The 16,334-nt window shown below is 45.1% G+C and overlaps 4 protein-coding genes across 5 annotated transcripts; 1 reads left to right on the forward strand and 3 right to left on the reverse strand.

Moving 5' to 3' along the window:
- Window positions 1-33: 33 nt before the first annotated feature.
- Window positions 34-7,840, reverse strand: sgcg (sarcoglycan, gamma). Its single transcript, XM_029171051.3, has 8 exons — window positions 7,643-7,840; window positions 4,668-4,869; window positions 4,441-4,545; window positions 3,663-3,750; window positions 2,806-2,925; window positions 2,387-2,459; window positions 2,189-2,312; window positions 34-1,560 (listed from the first exon to the last, which is right to left on the reverse strand). The coding sequence occupies exons 2-8, from the start codon at window positions 4,860-4,862 to the stop codon at window positions 1,393-1,395; spliced, it is 873 nt and encodes a 290-aa protein (XP_029026884.1). The 5' UTR covers window positions 4,863-4,869; window positions 7,643-7,840; the 3' UTR covers window positions 34-1,392.
- A 1,153-nt stretch (window positions 7,841-8,993) lies between these two features.
- Window positions 8,994-11,046, reverse strand: rps25 (ribosomal protein S25). The gene is made up of 5 exons (XM_029171053.3): window positions 10,977-11,046; window positions 10,295-10,384; window positions 9,999-10,182; window positions 9,132-9,230; window positions 8,994-9,038 (listed from the first exon to the last, which is right to left on the reverse strand). Exons 1-4 carry the CDS (start codon window positions 10,977-10,979, stop codon window positions 9,136-9,138), a joined length of 372 nt encoding a protein of 123 aa, XP_029026886.1. The 5' UTR covers window positions 10,980-11,046; the 3' UTR covers window positions 8,994-9,038; window positions 9,132-9,135.
- Window positions 11,047-11,229: 183 nt separating this feature from the next.
- Window positions 11,230-12,805, forward strand: trappc4 (trafficking protein particle complex subunit 4). Its single transcript, XM_029171052.3, has 5 exons — window positions 11,230-11,440; window positions 11,727-11,901; window positions 12,150-12,253; window positions 12,347-12,473; window positions 12,601-12,805. Exons 1-5 carry the CDS (start codon window positions 11,266-11,268, stop codon window positions 12,677-12,679), a joined length of 660 nt encoding a protein of 219 aa, XP_029026885.1. The 5' UTR covers window positions 11,230-11,265; the 3' UTR covers window positions 12,680-12,805.
- Window positions 12,806-12,890: 85 nt separating this feature from the next.
- slc37a4a (solute carrier family 37 member 4a) lies at window positions 12,891-16,178 on the reverse strand. 2 transcript variants are annotated; one of them, XM_029171043.3, is made up of 9 exons: window positions 15,991-16,178; window positions 15,679-15,893; window positions 15,183-15,415; window positions 14,834-15,077; window positions 14,213-14,371; window positions 14,034-14,119; window positions 13,624-13,737; window positions 13,399-13,537; window positions 12,891-13,300 (listed from the first exon to the last, which is right to left on the reverse strand). In XM_029171043.3, the coding sequence occupies exons 1-9, from the start codon at window positions 16,176-16,178 to the stop codon at window positions 13,134-13,136; spliced, it is 1,545 nt and encodes a 514-aa protein (XP_029026876.1). In that variant the 3' UTR covers window positions 12,891-13,133. The 2 variants fall into 2 exon arrangements, with proteins under 2 accessions (XP_029026876.1, XP_055370014.1); XM_055514039.1 differs by having other exon boundaries at window positions 15,679-15,914.
- Between the last annotated feature and the right edge of the window lie 156 nt (window positions 16,179-16,334).

Here is a 16,334-nt window from a genome sequence, read left to right on the forward strand (position 1 = left end):
GCTTTTAAAAAACTGAATTAGTGAGTATAAACATTATAGAAGAATAGCACAAAGTTTATTCAACATACAAAATTAATAAATATACACTACACACTTTATGAAAATATACCAATACATTGGTAAAAACTAGAAATGACCTATCAACACAGAATGTGGTAACAACACTGAGATGGTACTAATGTTAAACAGTCTTGTGAAGATGATAAAAGGCTGAAAAAATCCATTTAATGTGATCACAAAACCTTCTTACTCTAGATACAAATATAAGGTATCTGCAATGAACAAGAAAATAACGAATGAAATATTTGACCCATGATGCAAAAGCAAAACCTAATTTATCAACCATTCAGAACACTTCATCTTTATTAGACAAGTTTTGGCTGTGTGCCATGACATAATTACATGCTTATAAAGAACGTTCAAAATAACAGCCTTTCAAATCTGACATTTATTTTAAACACAGCCCTTTAAAGCCATAAAAAATAATAGTGATGAAGTGAGTAAGAAGACACATAAAGGCCAACTCTGAACCTCTGAAGTGACTGTGATCAGATTTCTATCAGCATTTCTCCGGTTTATTTACCCCACTAAAGTAAAAGCATGCTAATCACGCACAAAAAACACAACACATCATAGAAACCTACCAAGGTTCTGGAATAAGCCTTTGGTATACAGTGAGGTCCACGTGTGGGTACTTTCATCAAGAAAACTGTAAATAAACAAGTTATGAGATTTACGTCTTCCATATAATCAGGTGGATTTAAACTACTTAGGGATGTTCAAGCAAAAAACCTTGTGGTTATTGCTCAGGTGAACCCAAGTAGCAGCTTTGACTTTACAAGGTCATTGTCACAAATTAGCTTAGATCTGGATTCTGACCCACAAATAATACATTTGGTTTCCCATCCCATAACCTCTTTTGAAATCTTCAAACTTGATTTATCCCCAGCTTCAGCTTCAAGAAAATATCACGGTTCGCTCTCAGACTCTGGGCTCCACTGTATGTCAGTTTCATTTATTGCACCTCACGATAATATTGCATAGGATGTAAGCTGTTACCAGCTCCTCATTGCCCAGCCATGATACTGTGTAAAGACATTTTCCACAAAGCCCTGATGGACATACATTTAGTGCCAGTTTGCTTCAGCTGAACAGTTAAATGGGCATAAATACCGAACGGATGCTTTTCACCGCATCTCCAACATGTACGACAGCAGGAATTAGTACTTTCACAGGCCTCCAAGTACCAGTGGGACCTTTCGTACTAAGGTTGTCATAGCGCCACTGTGGTTACGTTTTAAAAACTGCCCGGACATAAACAGTTGTGCTTGTTGCCTCTCAGGAGACAGGTCCACTGAGAGGGAGAAAACCGATTACCTTGTCAGAATCTATCTAACAATCCTGATTCTCGCTGCACGTGGAGCTGACCGCCGCCTTGGACAGGAAGAGCTTGCCGCTGGGACAGACGCAGACCTCGAAGACGTCCGGCTCGCTTCCTGGGACCCCGTCTCTGCTCAGAGGCAGCCTGGGCATGCGAACCGTCTCGGCGTCCAGCACAAGCTGCACGGTGGCGAAGAGCGTGGACGAGGAAAGGAGAGCAACAGATTTAGATGGAAAGGGAACGTGACCCTGCTTTATTCTTTCCCTGTACGTTGATGGATCCCAGAACAGTGTAGTAGGAGCCCATAAACACAAAGTCAACTGTCCTGCAGCACAGAAGCACTAATAAAAATAGAGAATATGACCATTCAAATAATGTTACTGTTCGCTAGAACATGTTTCAGGCTTTCTTCCCTAAAGCGTGATGTGAGAGCACAGGGTTCTATCCTGTAGCTACGCTGTCATAGGAAAGTGCTGCAGCGCTTACAGTTAACTCGAAGAGGCCAAAGTTCTGCCTCTGACACTAATGCTTTCTGCATTTCACAGTTAACTGCACCAGCCAAGAAACAAATGAAATTCAAACAGCTCATAACTTAGCTTGTGTTCCCGTATCTAAACACTGTTTTTATGAATAACATCTCGTGTTCCTTATCACTACCTTATCTGCTGCACGTCCTGAGACATTACAACGTCCCTCAGTACATACACAAGCAGAGAGAGATAAGAAGGTCTGTGGGGGCGGTCTGTGATGCGTTCTAAACATGGAAAAGACTGCTTTACTATCAGAGTATGCGTCTGTTTCCCTCACCAGTCCCAGGCTGGACTGCAGGACCACGTCCATGTTGGAGGCGGCTTCGACGTTGCCAGCCAGCGCTTTGAGGTGAACCCCCTTCGGAGCGTCCATGCTGAGGGAACGGGTGGGAGACTCCAGCCTGGAGACACACGCGCTGTCAAAGGATGCGTCGGACTAATCATGCTGCAGCACCACAGGGCGTAAAAGGCTGACCTGAGGTCTTTGAAAAGTTCGGATCTCAGCACCGGCACCTCCACTGAATGCTGGAACAGAGCCCCTTCAGGACCTGGCGGAGACACATTCACACGCATCAGGCGAGACTATTCTCCTACTCTATACTCTTATAACCATTTGAGTATTTAAGTATCTAATTAGCCGTTAAATGTGCAGCATTTGCATCTTCGTAACAATCGCATCAGCAGGATCAGTGAGGAGTTGTCAGTTTACAGTACGTATGACTACATGTGTCTTTGTCCTTGACTGCTGCACAGGTATTTGCCATCAAAGCAAACAGCTCCTGTCGAGCTCACATCTGTTGCCAATACCATCTTTTTCCACATGAGAAACCGCCCTTTTTGCCTGGAGGCGTGTGATATTCCGAGGGAAACAGCAGGTGGCAGCCTTTGTTCTACCTGTGACTCGCAGTTTGTCCGGTCCAATCACAGCCTGGTCGCCATCTGCAGCGAACAGCATGTTGTCATCGTGCGAGGTAACGAGCAGATTCCGGCCGTGTCCCTGAGCCTCTTTTGGACCTGCAGCAGCAGCAACAAGAAACCCCTGAAGGCGTTTGGAAGCATTACCTGAGCATATTAAAATCATCAAACTCCAGTCGTCCTTTCACTGCTGACGGTGCTCAGAGAATACGAGAGGCATTCATGCATCGCTGGAATGAAATGATTAGATAAAAGATGTATCCCTCGCTACACCAGTGCTCCCAGCCCTGGAAGAATCAGCTCTAAAGCAGGGGAATATTCAACCCGCTCCAGTCCCCGAAAGTGAAGGGAGGACCGAGAGCATGCAGGCTGTGGGTTTTCATGGCCTAATGATCAGGACACACAGCGTCCCCGTGGATCACTGCAATTAGCTGGGTCATCCGCTGGCCCTTTAATTATGACAAAACACCCCAATGTAGTCACTGGTGAGCCATAAAAGACACACAAATGCGATCCTCCACAGCCCTCAGGAGCTTTGTGTAATATAGGACGAAACCAGGAGCAACGGCAGAGAGAGAGGAATGCTGCATTTAATGGATTTTAAATGGAAATTTAAGATATTATACATGAATGCCTGCTCTTCACTGTTAATGTTGGATGAGAAATTGCTGCAGGACAAGTGCATGAATGACTTTACTATTGCCGACATACATCAATGGGATACTTTGTTATGCATGAGCACCGTGTGTGTGTGTGTGTATGTGTGTGTGTGTGTGTGCGTGCGTGCGTGCGTGCGTGCGTGTGTGTGTGTGTTTGTGTGTGTGTGTGGCTCCTACCCACTGATATCCTCCCCGTGACATCACCATTTTCATTGCGGGCATTAAGGGAAACATTTTCCATTGAGTGAACTAAAAGTGAAGAGTCCTGCAAAGACAAGAGCACCGGTGTTAAATGACACCGAATTTATAGGAGCAGACGAGACAAACATGCAGCTGAAAGATGACAAATGTGATCTCTTCATTTTGGGCATAACAGAGAACAACTAAATCCTCAAAGTCATTAAAAATCCCCATTATACATTAGACAAAGTGTCCATCCATAAACAAGGGACACATTGCTTTTTTAATGAGGCACATAAAGTAAGAAAAATGCTATAAAATTGCTGCTATGAGCACAAAAAGCCATAACATGTAAACAACTGCAGGAAAGTATTCCCATCTGCTGCTAGCAGGCAGGCTATAAACTACTTTCCACCACAAATATCCCTGAGGTTAATGGGAAGCTCGGTGCAGCACCACGTGCACTGTGTGGAGCTGCCAAACCCAGTCTGTCCTGACACATCTTCCCCCAGAAGAAACAGTGTCACAGCTGGGTAAAGAGTGCTCACGGAATTACATTGACTGTATTCAATCAAGCTTAGGTCTGGGAAACAGCGGGATGGAGTGTTGTCCTGGCTGTGGTGGGCCCTCGCTGAGCAACGAGCCGTTTTAGCTGCTAAGAAGGAGGAGAACGGGGAGAAGCGGAGCTCAGGGCTGAGGACTAGAGGGAAAGACCGTGAGAATGCAAGAATGTGGCAAGAGGAGCGAGACGGGAGTGTGGTACTGATTATCTTACTTCTCTGGAGTGGATCTCCTGCGCGTAGACGGGGAACAGAAACTCCGACTCGCCCTCCTCCAGCTTGACCCCATCCGAGTGCACTTGGAGACGTCCCATCCCTTCCTGCAACGGCAGCCAACGCGGAGACTCAGAGTTACGTAACCACACACCGGCCTGAAGTGACCGCGAGGTCCATTAAAAGCGTGTTCTTGGAGGGAGGAGAGAGGCCCGCGGGCGGCGCGCACCGTGTTGAACCACATCACCCTGAGGATCCAGATGGTGAGGGCAAAGTTGACCACCAGGACGACGATGAGCAGCAGGACGAAGAGGTAGAGGCAGCGCTTCCTCCAGCCGTAGATGCCGATCTTGTAGACGTGGTCGGGCTCCGGCCGGGTCGGGCTGCTGCCCTGGGTGGTGGTGACATACTGCTCCCGCACCATCTGCTGCCTGGACACCACATGGAGACAGGTAGACGGGGAAAGCGTGGCCCCTCCATAGTGAGTAACAGGATTAGACTTAGAGATTTATATCACCTAACAGCAGAACTTTAACCCAGCTTGACTTGCACTGCACTGCATACAGCGCGCCATTCATGAGCCCGGAGCTCATTCACAGACCCGCTGGAGGTCTGGCTCACTGCACCAGCGGAAAGCTTGACTGAGTTTCCAGCAGCTTTCCAAAAAGGACGGAAAGGAAAAATGGCCCTTGTTACTAAAGCGGAGCCAACGGTTTTGCGACCGCGCAGCAGCGGGATTTCAGGCCGCGGCGACGAACACCAGCCCGTTTGGTGTCAAGCCGCTATTGTGAGCGACGGTACAACGGGAGCTTTCTGTATTCGCCTCATGTGACGGGGCTCCGACTGCAGAACTGCAGGAGCTGCTGGCGAGCCCCCCAGTCAGCACATTTGGCCCATCTGACACCGTGACAACAGGGCGCCTCAGGGACACATTTCACAACAACAGAGGAGGTGTGTGTTTGAGCACAGGAGAGCCGAGCAGCGCCGCCTCACGGGGCTCCAGAGACGCCAGCGCTGTCACTTTCTATTGATTCATCTCCATTAATAACCAGATGCAGGCTGCAGAGGAAGCGGTTTTCGCGAAGGTAAAGCCCGCGGAAAATGGGTCTCATTCCTGCGGGTCAATAAAAACAAAGGCAGACTGACGTTTCCTCCCCTCAACAAACTGCTCCATCATCAGTTCTTCCGAGCCAGCCCATCTCGGCTTTAGTGAAGTTATCTCTACAGTGATTTACACTATCTGGGCCTGACAGCCCACGGACTCCATCCTGGCTGATGTTGGGCAGATGTTGCACCTTATTACCACAGTATAAAGTTTTCAGTGATGCTCGGAGAAGGATTTTGAACTGAAAAGTGGTTCACAGATGTTGGCCAGGGCACATCGTCCCCCTGTGCCTCCTGCGCAGCGCGGCGATGATAATGAACGCCGACAGACCCCACATACAGCGACATGCTGTATGCAAACAAGCTGTGTTTCTGTAAATAGTGGAGGTAAATATTGTTCCGCCCTCACAACAAGAGACGGCGGCTATAAAAGCAAACACCGCCACTGCTGCGAGAGCCGCCTGAGCTCTGAGAGCTGCAGGAGGAGGTTTTTCACAGAGCCGACGATAAAGGCCCACAGTGTAGTCTCCGTGGCTCATTTCCCGCTGTTTGCAGTAAACACAGGGAGGAGACAAAAGGCTGAGAGAGTTTCTATGTCCAAATCTGCTTCTCCACAGGACCTGTCACTAGTCTGCAGGCCCAGCTGTGATGAATAGCCCTTATTTCCCCACCAAATAAATGAGTGTTGCCAGAAAGAGGTGGAAAATATGACTTTACATTATTTGCACGGGGGACGGCGAAAGCTGATAAGGAGGGAGTTATGTGAAATTCCCATTTTTTGTATCCGTATCTCAACACATTTATATTTATTAATCACACTGGTGAGATTGAGTCATGGAGACAAATTGAATCTCGGCAATGCAGCGGAGCAGCCACAACTTGGAGTAAAGGTGAACGCTGATAGTTTGAATGACATGAATTCAGATGACTTTGAATTATTTTCTTCACCGTGTGTTTATTTGACTGATTCCCACATCCATCCACTGGCTACTAACAACCACCCATCGTTTGGGCGTCACCACGTTTATCAGCTCAGCGGATGAAGCCTTGTGAATGAGAGGAGCTGCAGATTTGCCCATTATGATGTTAATGCTTGGATGTAACGCGGGCTGGTTTTACGTCAAATGGAGGCATTAGGAGGCTTCAGCAGCAGCTGGGTGAAGAAGGCGCTTTAAGGCGTCTTCCAGCTCCAGTTTCACTGTTAACCACCAGCCCTTGAGCCACAGACTTATCCTTCCATAGCAACCCAAATAAACACTCCCTGAAGCTCGCTACTCTGGAGCCTGGAATGCTCAATTTATGGGACGTTATGATCGGAAACACAGTCTGCCCTCAGAGCCTTAAGAGACGTTTTTAATGAGGGTTGCTGCTGATACACACATACCGCTTTTCAATTTGATTCTCAGTCTAAAACATGACAATACAAACCTTTTACGGGACATCTCACATTAAGGCTTCATTCAGCGCTGTTAATGGCTTCTCAATTAACACCCCCCCGCTCAGCTTGTTCTGAGGGCTGGCTTGGCCAAACCCAACATCCACAGGCTCTGCCTGTAAATGGGAATCCAGGCTTCGCAGCCTCGACCTGACCGACTGACATTGTTTAGCCGGAGGCTTTTGGCAGAGGGACATTCAGGCGAGCTCAGTGAGCGGAGCAGGGAGTGATTGAAAGCTGAGCACAAGGCTGAAGTTTCCCTCTGTCTAGCAAGTGGCCGGCGTCGTGTCTCCACTCTGCCGTGATGCTTTAACTTCTAAAAATAGGACACAGCATTGTGAACTAAATTTAAAAAAGCCCCACAGGGCACACGCGCACACACACACACACACACACCTCAAATGGATATAACTCACGGGAAATGATAAACACTGGTTCTGCTTCTAACGTGCCGAGTTATTTCTGTGTTATTATTGCTGTCCATGTACGGCAAAATGTTTTTCCAAGCTACTTCAGTAAGGAAACACACGCCAGCACACAGTCACATGGAAAACTCAAGAAGTTCTGCTTTAGCTGAAAGGTTTGGCGAAACACTTCATCTCAAGAGGAGGTTCTGAATAAAAGGCAAATGACAGTAGTTGTGTGAGGAAAGGCAGCGTACTCACCGCCGTGTGTTGAGCCACAGCAGTCCGGTTTCCTACGCAACAGCAAGCAGAGCTGGAGCTGGTATGAGCAGCAGCGCCTGAGCTCCTCACACGTCTGTCAGCCACTCAACAGCTGCGAGCCATAAATCCGGCTCTGGAGCCTGGTCTCCACAAGACGGCGCTCCCACTGCCCTGCGCTCCGTCCCAGCGGCTGCCTCTGCCTTCCCAGTCTGTGTGCAGTCATTTAAATATCACCAGTGCGAGCGTGTGGGGGAGAAAGAGAGAGTCATAAGCAGCAGTGATACGGCAGCCGCCCCGGGTGACAGGCAGCGGGAAGGGTGGGCTGCAAATCCACAGTAATAGAGGGGAGGAGGGGGTGGACGTCTGCTCATGTTAATCAAATATTTAGATTATTTTGGGACCAATCTAAGATTATTAAAATGTTTTTAAAGGCAACAGGAATCTTTTTAACTTGAGTTTACATACATTTTTGTTGCAGCACCTTTAAACAGACTGGTTCAAGTCTAGTGTTGTCACCATGTTGACAGGATAAAATGGGTGGATACATTTTTTTTGTCTATAAATTATTCAGTATACTGTAAAGCTAATTTGTCAACACGCTGTCAGAGCTTTAAAGCAGATCAGCATAGGATTGATTAAACAAATCAAACACCAACAAAGTTAATGGTTTGCTTCCATGTACCATTAACTCAAGCAGCAAACTAATGGAAATAAACTGTATGCAGTTCAAAAATGCATCATCTTTGGAAAAGCAGCATGCACCGAAACACAACTGAACATCTTTATGTCAGCGGCAGATGCTGGAGGACCTGATGGGAGGTGCATCTGTCAGTGACGAACATCCTGCTGTTTGTTTTCCAGTTGCTGCTTGAGGTAGTGCTGTGCAGTCACAAAAAGGGCCCTGACAGCATCCATCACAGTTTCACGCCCCAAGCAAACCACTGATAGGAGAGGTTTTCTTCATTTCATGGCATTTCTTATCAATATCGCATAACCCTCACTGCCTGTGGCTTTAACGCACAAATGCAACATGAATGAATCTCTCAGCCTCAGAAATGTTCCCAGCCTGCTAAATCTACTGGATGGCAGTTTTCAGTACAGGCTGTAGATGCAGTCCAGTATTATTCCCACTGCCAGAGACATTAATTGACTGCCAACAAATAGAGCTATTAATTCATGGAGCAGAAGATGCTCGAGATGGTACAATACTAATCAACCACCACAAACAAATCATCTGCACAAGTTCAATCCTCACTGTCCCTGGGATCCAGAGTCTTGTGACTAAATACACCTTTAGTTTGCATTTACATACATCCAGACTTATCCCACTAAAAAAGACAAATACACAACATTTAGTTTTTACACTTTTTATTCATTTCATTACAAACAGGAGAACCTGCAAGACAAAAAAAGCAATAGGTTGGTGAATGTAATCAAATTAAGAAAAAAAAAAAACTAAACGCACACTGACGCAGTGCACTGGTTTTACCCGATTATGCTTTCTCTGCTGCTGCCTCCTCATCGCCACCCTTGGTGTTGCGTGTGTAAATGAGCTGTGCTCTGTGTTTGGACACCAGTTTGATCATGCCTGAAAGACAAAATAATCTCAGTTATTCTTCATTTTTACAATGACACTTTACTGGACACCAACACTTAATCTTTCAATGTAGCCAAGGCTTTTAAATGTCTGACTCATTTGAGCTAATCAGATACTTTTCAGAAAGTTAGTCAATAAAACTGCATCAGTCATGGCTTTCCAGGCTGATGTTACTAATGCATTTGAAGAACCAGCCCTTTAGAAAAACTACGATTAACTTAAAATGGGTTGAAAACAATTGCCAGACATGAAAATCCATTAACTCAATTAGCTCTAATATCTAACCATTAAATTACTTCCAGCCAGCATCAGGTTTAGTAAACCTCAATTTTATAATTTCCAGAACTCAAATAATTTATCCAGCGCACACTGACGTGAACTTTTTTTTAAACACAGAACAAAATGTTGGCGCACACATACTTTATTGGAGACAATAAAGTATAAATACATAATTAGATGCAATATACTAGAAATATTAACATTAATACTTTTTAGTCCAGTCAAAGGTTTCAAACATTGTCTATGAATATTGCCGACTTTTTGTTAAGTCCCCATAATATTACCACCTAATGAAAATGCATTATACAACAACAATGTGTGAATCCTAACCACAGCCAAGAAGCACTGTCATGTATACTCCTGAGCTTAGAGCTGGATGACATTATTGCAAATGGCGAAGCTTTTCTCCCCTTGTAGTTATGTCAAATCTCATTTTTTAACCAAGACATACACAATCAGGGCAAAAACACTGAGGTTCACCTTTGGACAGCAGTTCCTGGAGGGCATTCCTAGCAAGGGAGCCACGGATCTTCAGCCTTTCTGACACCACAGCAGGGGTGATGAGCTTGTAGTTGGGGACCTCTTTGTACAGCTTGTCGTAGGTAGCCTTGTCGAAGAGCACCAGGTTGTTGAGCTTGTCCCTCACTTTTCCTTTGGACCACTTCTACTCAAAACACAAATACTGCCTTAGTGTTTTTGTAAATAAGCAAGACAACTACAAAGACACACACCACATTCACGTGGGACTCGTCAGGATAATAACCACCGCTGCATACCTTCTTCTTGGCTTTGCCTCCAGACTTGTTGACTGGGTCCTTATCCTTCTTGGACTTCCCAGTATCCTTCTTCTTGTCTTGCTTGGGAGGCTAGAAAGAAAAAAATATATAAAATATATGTATTTAGACAAAACCGTATCAAGTCACTCGCTGACCATGGCTACACGTCACTGTTAGAAATCTTTCAGTGGTACACGTTTAAAGAGAAGGATGTATTAGCAATGAGAAGCAACTGCAGTCGCTGCGTCTAGCCACAGGTTAGCTCGGCTAGCGGGCATGGGACGGCCCTGTGTGCGTCCGAATACACCGAGTCGTTCTTCGTATTAGTGGGTATTTACATCCTTACAATAAACGTCGATGGAATAAACTCCTATTGTGATGCCCGTACCCTTACAGACGTACTTATGTATGCAGCATAGGGTTTCACTACATTGCCCGAATGGGGATCTCTATTTAGACTGTAGCATGAAAGCGTGGTGGCTTTAGCACGCTAGCTAACTAGCTTCCCGGCGGCTGAATATATACAATTTCTGAACCGTCTACCTGCCCTATGCAGTTATCACCGCGGTCAGGAACCCAATTCTTTCACAACATATTACGGATAATTGCTTATCGCTATACGGTCCAGATATATATTAAAGTATTAATTTTCTTGATCAAAACGTGTAATAACTGTCCTTACCATGTTTCCTCGTCAAGATGTCGGAGCGAAAGGAAGTTCACCCGTGCAAGGGCCCCTTAGACAACCTGTACATCCGGAAGTTACATGAAGCATTATGGGAACTTGTGTTTTCTTCTTTATTTGTCGTTTTAAGTTATTGCGATTGCATTTTAAACTGCTAAGCGGATATTAAAAAAAACAAATAATGTCAACAGTTGACAGTGGAACTGATTTAGATTGTTCCAGGCTTAAGCGTCTCACCAGTGGAGGTCACGTGACATGTTTGTCAGGTGGGCTGGACGTTGCCAAGATGGTGATCTTCAGTGTATATGTGGTGAATAAGGCTGGAGGTTTAATTTATCAGTACGATAACTTCGTTCCAAAAGCTGAGGTCGAGAAGACATTTAGCCACCCCTTGGATTTGGTGCTCAAACATCACGATGAGAAGGTCGTCGTGTCGTTTGGACAGCGGGACGGAATCCGAGGTAGCGACTCCGGCTGTCGTTAGCTTGTTTCGATAGCTAGGTTAGCTACACTTGGGGTCTGCGTACAAGACTTCACTCCTAAAGCGTTTTTTTATATCGACTTTGGCAACATGTTTTAACACAAAGACGTTATATTCATTAAACCTATTTAGATGATGCCCTCTGGTTTGTAAGTCACAACCCATTTTGCAGCCTGTCTCCATAATGGTTTATTTTGCGTGTGTTCAGACATTGGATTGTTAATTTTGATTGTTATGAACGGAAGCGCATTTGTGTTATGTTCCAGTGGGCCACGCAGTGCTGTCCATCAATGGATTGGATGTGTGTGGAAAAAACACAGCAGACGGAAAGGACATCCTTGAATACTTGAAAGACTCCTCTAACTACCCAGTGTCTATTCGTTTTGGACGGGCCCGTCTGAGCTCTAACGAGAAGTTGATGCTGGCATCGATGTTCCACTCGTAAGTTGAGTTCCTGCTTCCTATTTACAATGGCTTTACCCATTCAGATGAGCTAGGGGAAAATCAATGTCAAACTGAGCATCATATAATGCAAAATGATCAATGGTGATATTACTTTGTGGCTAGTGTCTTAATTTGTCTTTTTGAAAGTGATAATATAAATGTTACACACAACTCTAATTAGTGGTAATGTGCTAAACCACATGGAACCGTTGGTCTAACATGCCTCAATTTTTTTTTCAACCCAGGTTGTTTGCTATAGGTTCACAGTTGTCCCCTGAAGTTGGCAGTTCTGGGATAGAGATGCTAGAAACAGATGTCTTTAAACTTCACTGTTTCCAGACTCTGACAGGTGAGTGTCGAAAAACAGGTTTAAGTAATGCAATGAAAACATTTTCCACAATTTGTGTTTCTAAATGACTTTATGTTTCATCTCTGTACTCAGGGATAAAGTTTATTGTGCTGGCAGACCCGCGGCAATCTGGTATCGATGCTCTTTTGAGGAAAATTTATGAGATCTATTCAGATTTTGCCCTGAAGAACCCGTTCTATTCTTTGGAAATGCCAATCAGGTAATGTCAAAATCTGTTAAACAAATCTCACAAAAAAGTGTGACAGTTATAGACCTTGTTTTGTTATGTATTCAAATTAGCAATTGTTACAATCTAGTGAAGTATCATGTATCTTCTGATTTTTCAGGTGTGAACTCTTTGATCAGAATCTAAAAAGTGCATTGGAGATAGCAGAAAAAGCTGGAAACTTTGGAGCTGGATCCTAAACCAGAGATATCATAAATCCAAAAGAACAGAACTTGCTAATAGAATTTTCCTTATTGCTTTGAAATGGGATTGTAAATATGGAATGTTTTGTAAATACTTTAAGATTAAACTAATGTGTTAATTCACTTTTGGCTACATTAATTCATCAAACTATGAAAACAAAAAGTGTAATTTATTCAAGCCCTGGTTCTTAAAAACACTTTAAGATTTTTTCCAGTTTTGTAACATTTTATTAATGTAGACAAAGTGCAGTCACAGACATTCCCTTGATGAATTGCATGTAGAGATTAATCACTAAATGTAGACAAACTTACAAGCTCCCTAAGGGGAAAAAAAAGATTTACATGTATGTTCTATATGAACATTTTCAAAATACTTTGGAAAAAAATATGAAAATACAGTAATGGTTTAAAAGTGTGGTCTTCTGGCCACTGAGGATGAGGTTGTGATGTTTTATTCTGCCTTCTTGGAGATGTGACCCATTTTAGTTCGAATGTTGCGCAGTAGAAAGAATCCAACAGTCGTGACACCACAGGTGATCTCTGCGACCCAGAAGGCCATTTCCCAGCCGTGATGCTTGGCAATGGTGCTGAATGGCAGACCAGACAGGAAGCCACCAACTGAGCAGAACAACACAGTATCACTGGAAAGCAGCTTACAGGAAGGCTCCGGCTTTAAATGTATGATGGATGATCCTGAAGTCGACATGTTAACTTACTGTTGGCCATTAAAGCAACAATCGCGTGTGATGTCCCACAGTAGTTGGATGGAGCGCTTTCATTGGCTATAACTCCAAATAGTGCTATTGGTCCATAGGAGGAAAAGCCAAAAGCTGCACCCAAGCTGAGTATCCACACCTGAATACACAGTTAAGGATGAGAGGTCTGACCATCGTTATGCTGCAATAAAATAACACCTCAAAACCGAAATGTCCCTTAGTTACCTTAGAACTGTCTGCAGTAACTGTGACTCTGAACAGGTACATGGACACAAACATGCCAGCCATCATGCAGATCAAGATAAAATGGCGGGGATTTCCATAGAGCCTCGTGCCTTGCTGTAAGGAAACGGAAATGGATAGAGGATAGATACATCTTACTTAAATGTATGTACATGTAGTACATGTCTGTGATGTTTCTAACTACAGTATGTACTAACTTCAGAGCTGGAGTTCCCTGATAAATGGTGCTTTTATTGAAGTTACGGTGCAAAAGATGAAACTAAATGATAAATGACTGCTCTTTGGAATTTGTGTAATAAATAAATAAATATATAAAAATATAAAATGCTAGAGTTTCTGTGATATAAAAAAACGTTACGTAGGGCAAAATAACATGCTACACGTGAACTCACTTTGGCCACGGCCTTGTCAGAGAGGTACCCTGCTGCAAGGCTGCCCAGCAGACCTCCAACCTCCAGGGCACTCATGTATGAGCTACCTATGGAGAAAGCCACAGTGAGTCCCATTAAACCATAAGCTAATCGAAGGAGCCTCGCAACAGAAACGGGACGTGTTTACCCCTCTTTCATACCCATGAGTGTTGACTGGCCCTTGTCCTGAATGAGGAAAAGCTGCCCCCAGTCTGTGCAGGCCGTCTTCACCCCGAACACCACCAGATAGGACACGGACAGCAGCCACAGGTAGGGAGACAGCAGGAACTCAGACAGGGTGCTGTCATCACCGGAGGATCCTGAACAGGTAGGTGTTCGTCAGCGCACGGGTTTGCTGGTTTTAATGTGCACATGAAAAACTGCCATTGACGTGGCTTATAACGTTAACTAAGAGACGAGGGGCGTGAGAAACCTCTACTTAGTAAATCATGGAGCAGGAGCATCTGTTCACAATACGAACTTCATGGTGGCTCTGCGTGTGCAGACAACGTACACACGTTGATTGTGAGAGGCACATTGGGTGCAAAGTCCCCTGAGTCACTGACCTTCAGTCACAACACACGCGAGAGGCGCATGAAGTACAAAAACACGTCTAGACAGTGCTCAGTTGTTTGTTTATCGGTACTGCTTATGTATGTAGTGCACCTTATTTCACAAAAACAGTCTGTTAATAAACTGAAGGCATGTTAAATAAAATATCTATCCATCATTTAAACTGTTTTCCCTTTAAGGGTCACAGACATTATATAATAAAGCCTCACCTCCTTTGCTCTTCTTGGCTGTCACCTCTATATTGGGCAGACCCACATCCTTGGGTTCATTCTTGATGATGAGCAGGCAGAAGAACGAGACCACCACGCAAATGATTCCAGAGACCGACAGTATCGTCCTCCAGCTGTAACTCTGAGACAGCACTGTGGCAATAATGGGGCCCAAACTGCCCGCCAGGTTCATGCTGCAGGAGAGAATGGCCCACCACGTCCCGAACTGCGAGGGCTCGAACCACTGCGAGAAAAACGGGGAAAAATATAAAGGTAAACCCAAGTGATGTGCAGGAGGGACAACAGAACTGATGGAATGAATGGATGAAACACAGCAACTGGCTGGTACCTTGCGCAGCACCCTGCCACAGGGAGGCCAGCCCAGGCCCTGGCCCAGACCGTTGAGGAACCACAGGGCCGAGAAGACGGCGACGGTGGACGACCAGGAGAACACCACATTGATGCTTCCCACGATGAACAGGCCAATGGAGAAGAGCCAGCGGGCGCTGATTCGGTCCGAAAGCACACCACTGATGAACTTACTGATAGCGTAGGCCAAAGACTGACTGCTGGTGATCATGCCTAACCAGGAGCGGAGAGGCGTGTACAGAGAGCACAGCATGGTTGGTCCCAGACAGCTCATACAACACAGACTATGTACTGAAACACGCGTTATCCAGAGTTGAATAATCAAAACAGAATATATTAAAGCATTAAATTAGTTAGTAATTAATCACACAGATTTAAGTTTAAAATATAGATCAAATAAAATCTGACCAAATAGCATTAATTGCTGTAAACTGTAAATCAAACATATGTTCAATGCAAATCCAAGTGTCACATACCCAGATCATCCTTATCCAGTTCAATTTCCTCCATCACAGACGGCATCACAAAGGAGAAAGTCTTTCTGTTGAAGTAGTACAGAGTGTAGCCCACAAACATGGCCAGGAATATGGTTGCTCTGTAGTATCCATAGCCTGCTGTAGCCATGACTGCAAATTCTGTCCCGCTCAGCGAAGGGCAGCTCACGGGCGGAGGACGCTCCTGGTTCTGCTGCCTGTGACAGTGAACTTTGGTTCTAGAGCCGCGGCACAGAAGCAGCTGCTCACAAGTGTTTGCAATCAGCCGGGGGGGTTAATGGTCAACCTCGGTACCTATGAGCTGATTTAATCGGTTGGTCACATCGGGGCTGTGTACAGTCTGCTTCCCTCCAGCAGACGAACGAGGCCCTTCTGCTGGAGCCAAGACATTGGGGCCCTTGCCATGTGTCCACCTGAGGACGGTACAGAAGAAATCCACAGGCTGCTGCGGTTAATGATTCACTGCAGTTAGTGCAAACCATGCAGAGGGAGGCTCCCGTCCACGTGAGGGGCTGTGGGAATGATGATGACCTTCAACGGCAAACAAAAGGCACAGGAGGCAGATACAGATGCGTCTGTTGCCGTCTACAATGTCAAAGCACTAAACTTTACTTTACTGTACTGTGTGTTAAACAGAG

The sequence above is a fragment of the Betta splendens genome, chromosome 13, assembly GCF_900634795.4.
Source record: "Betta splendens chromosome 13, fBetSpl5.4, whole genome shotgun sequence".
NCBI lineage: Eukaryota > Metazoa > Chordata > Actinopteri > Anabantiformes > Osphronemidae > Betta > Betta splendens.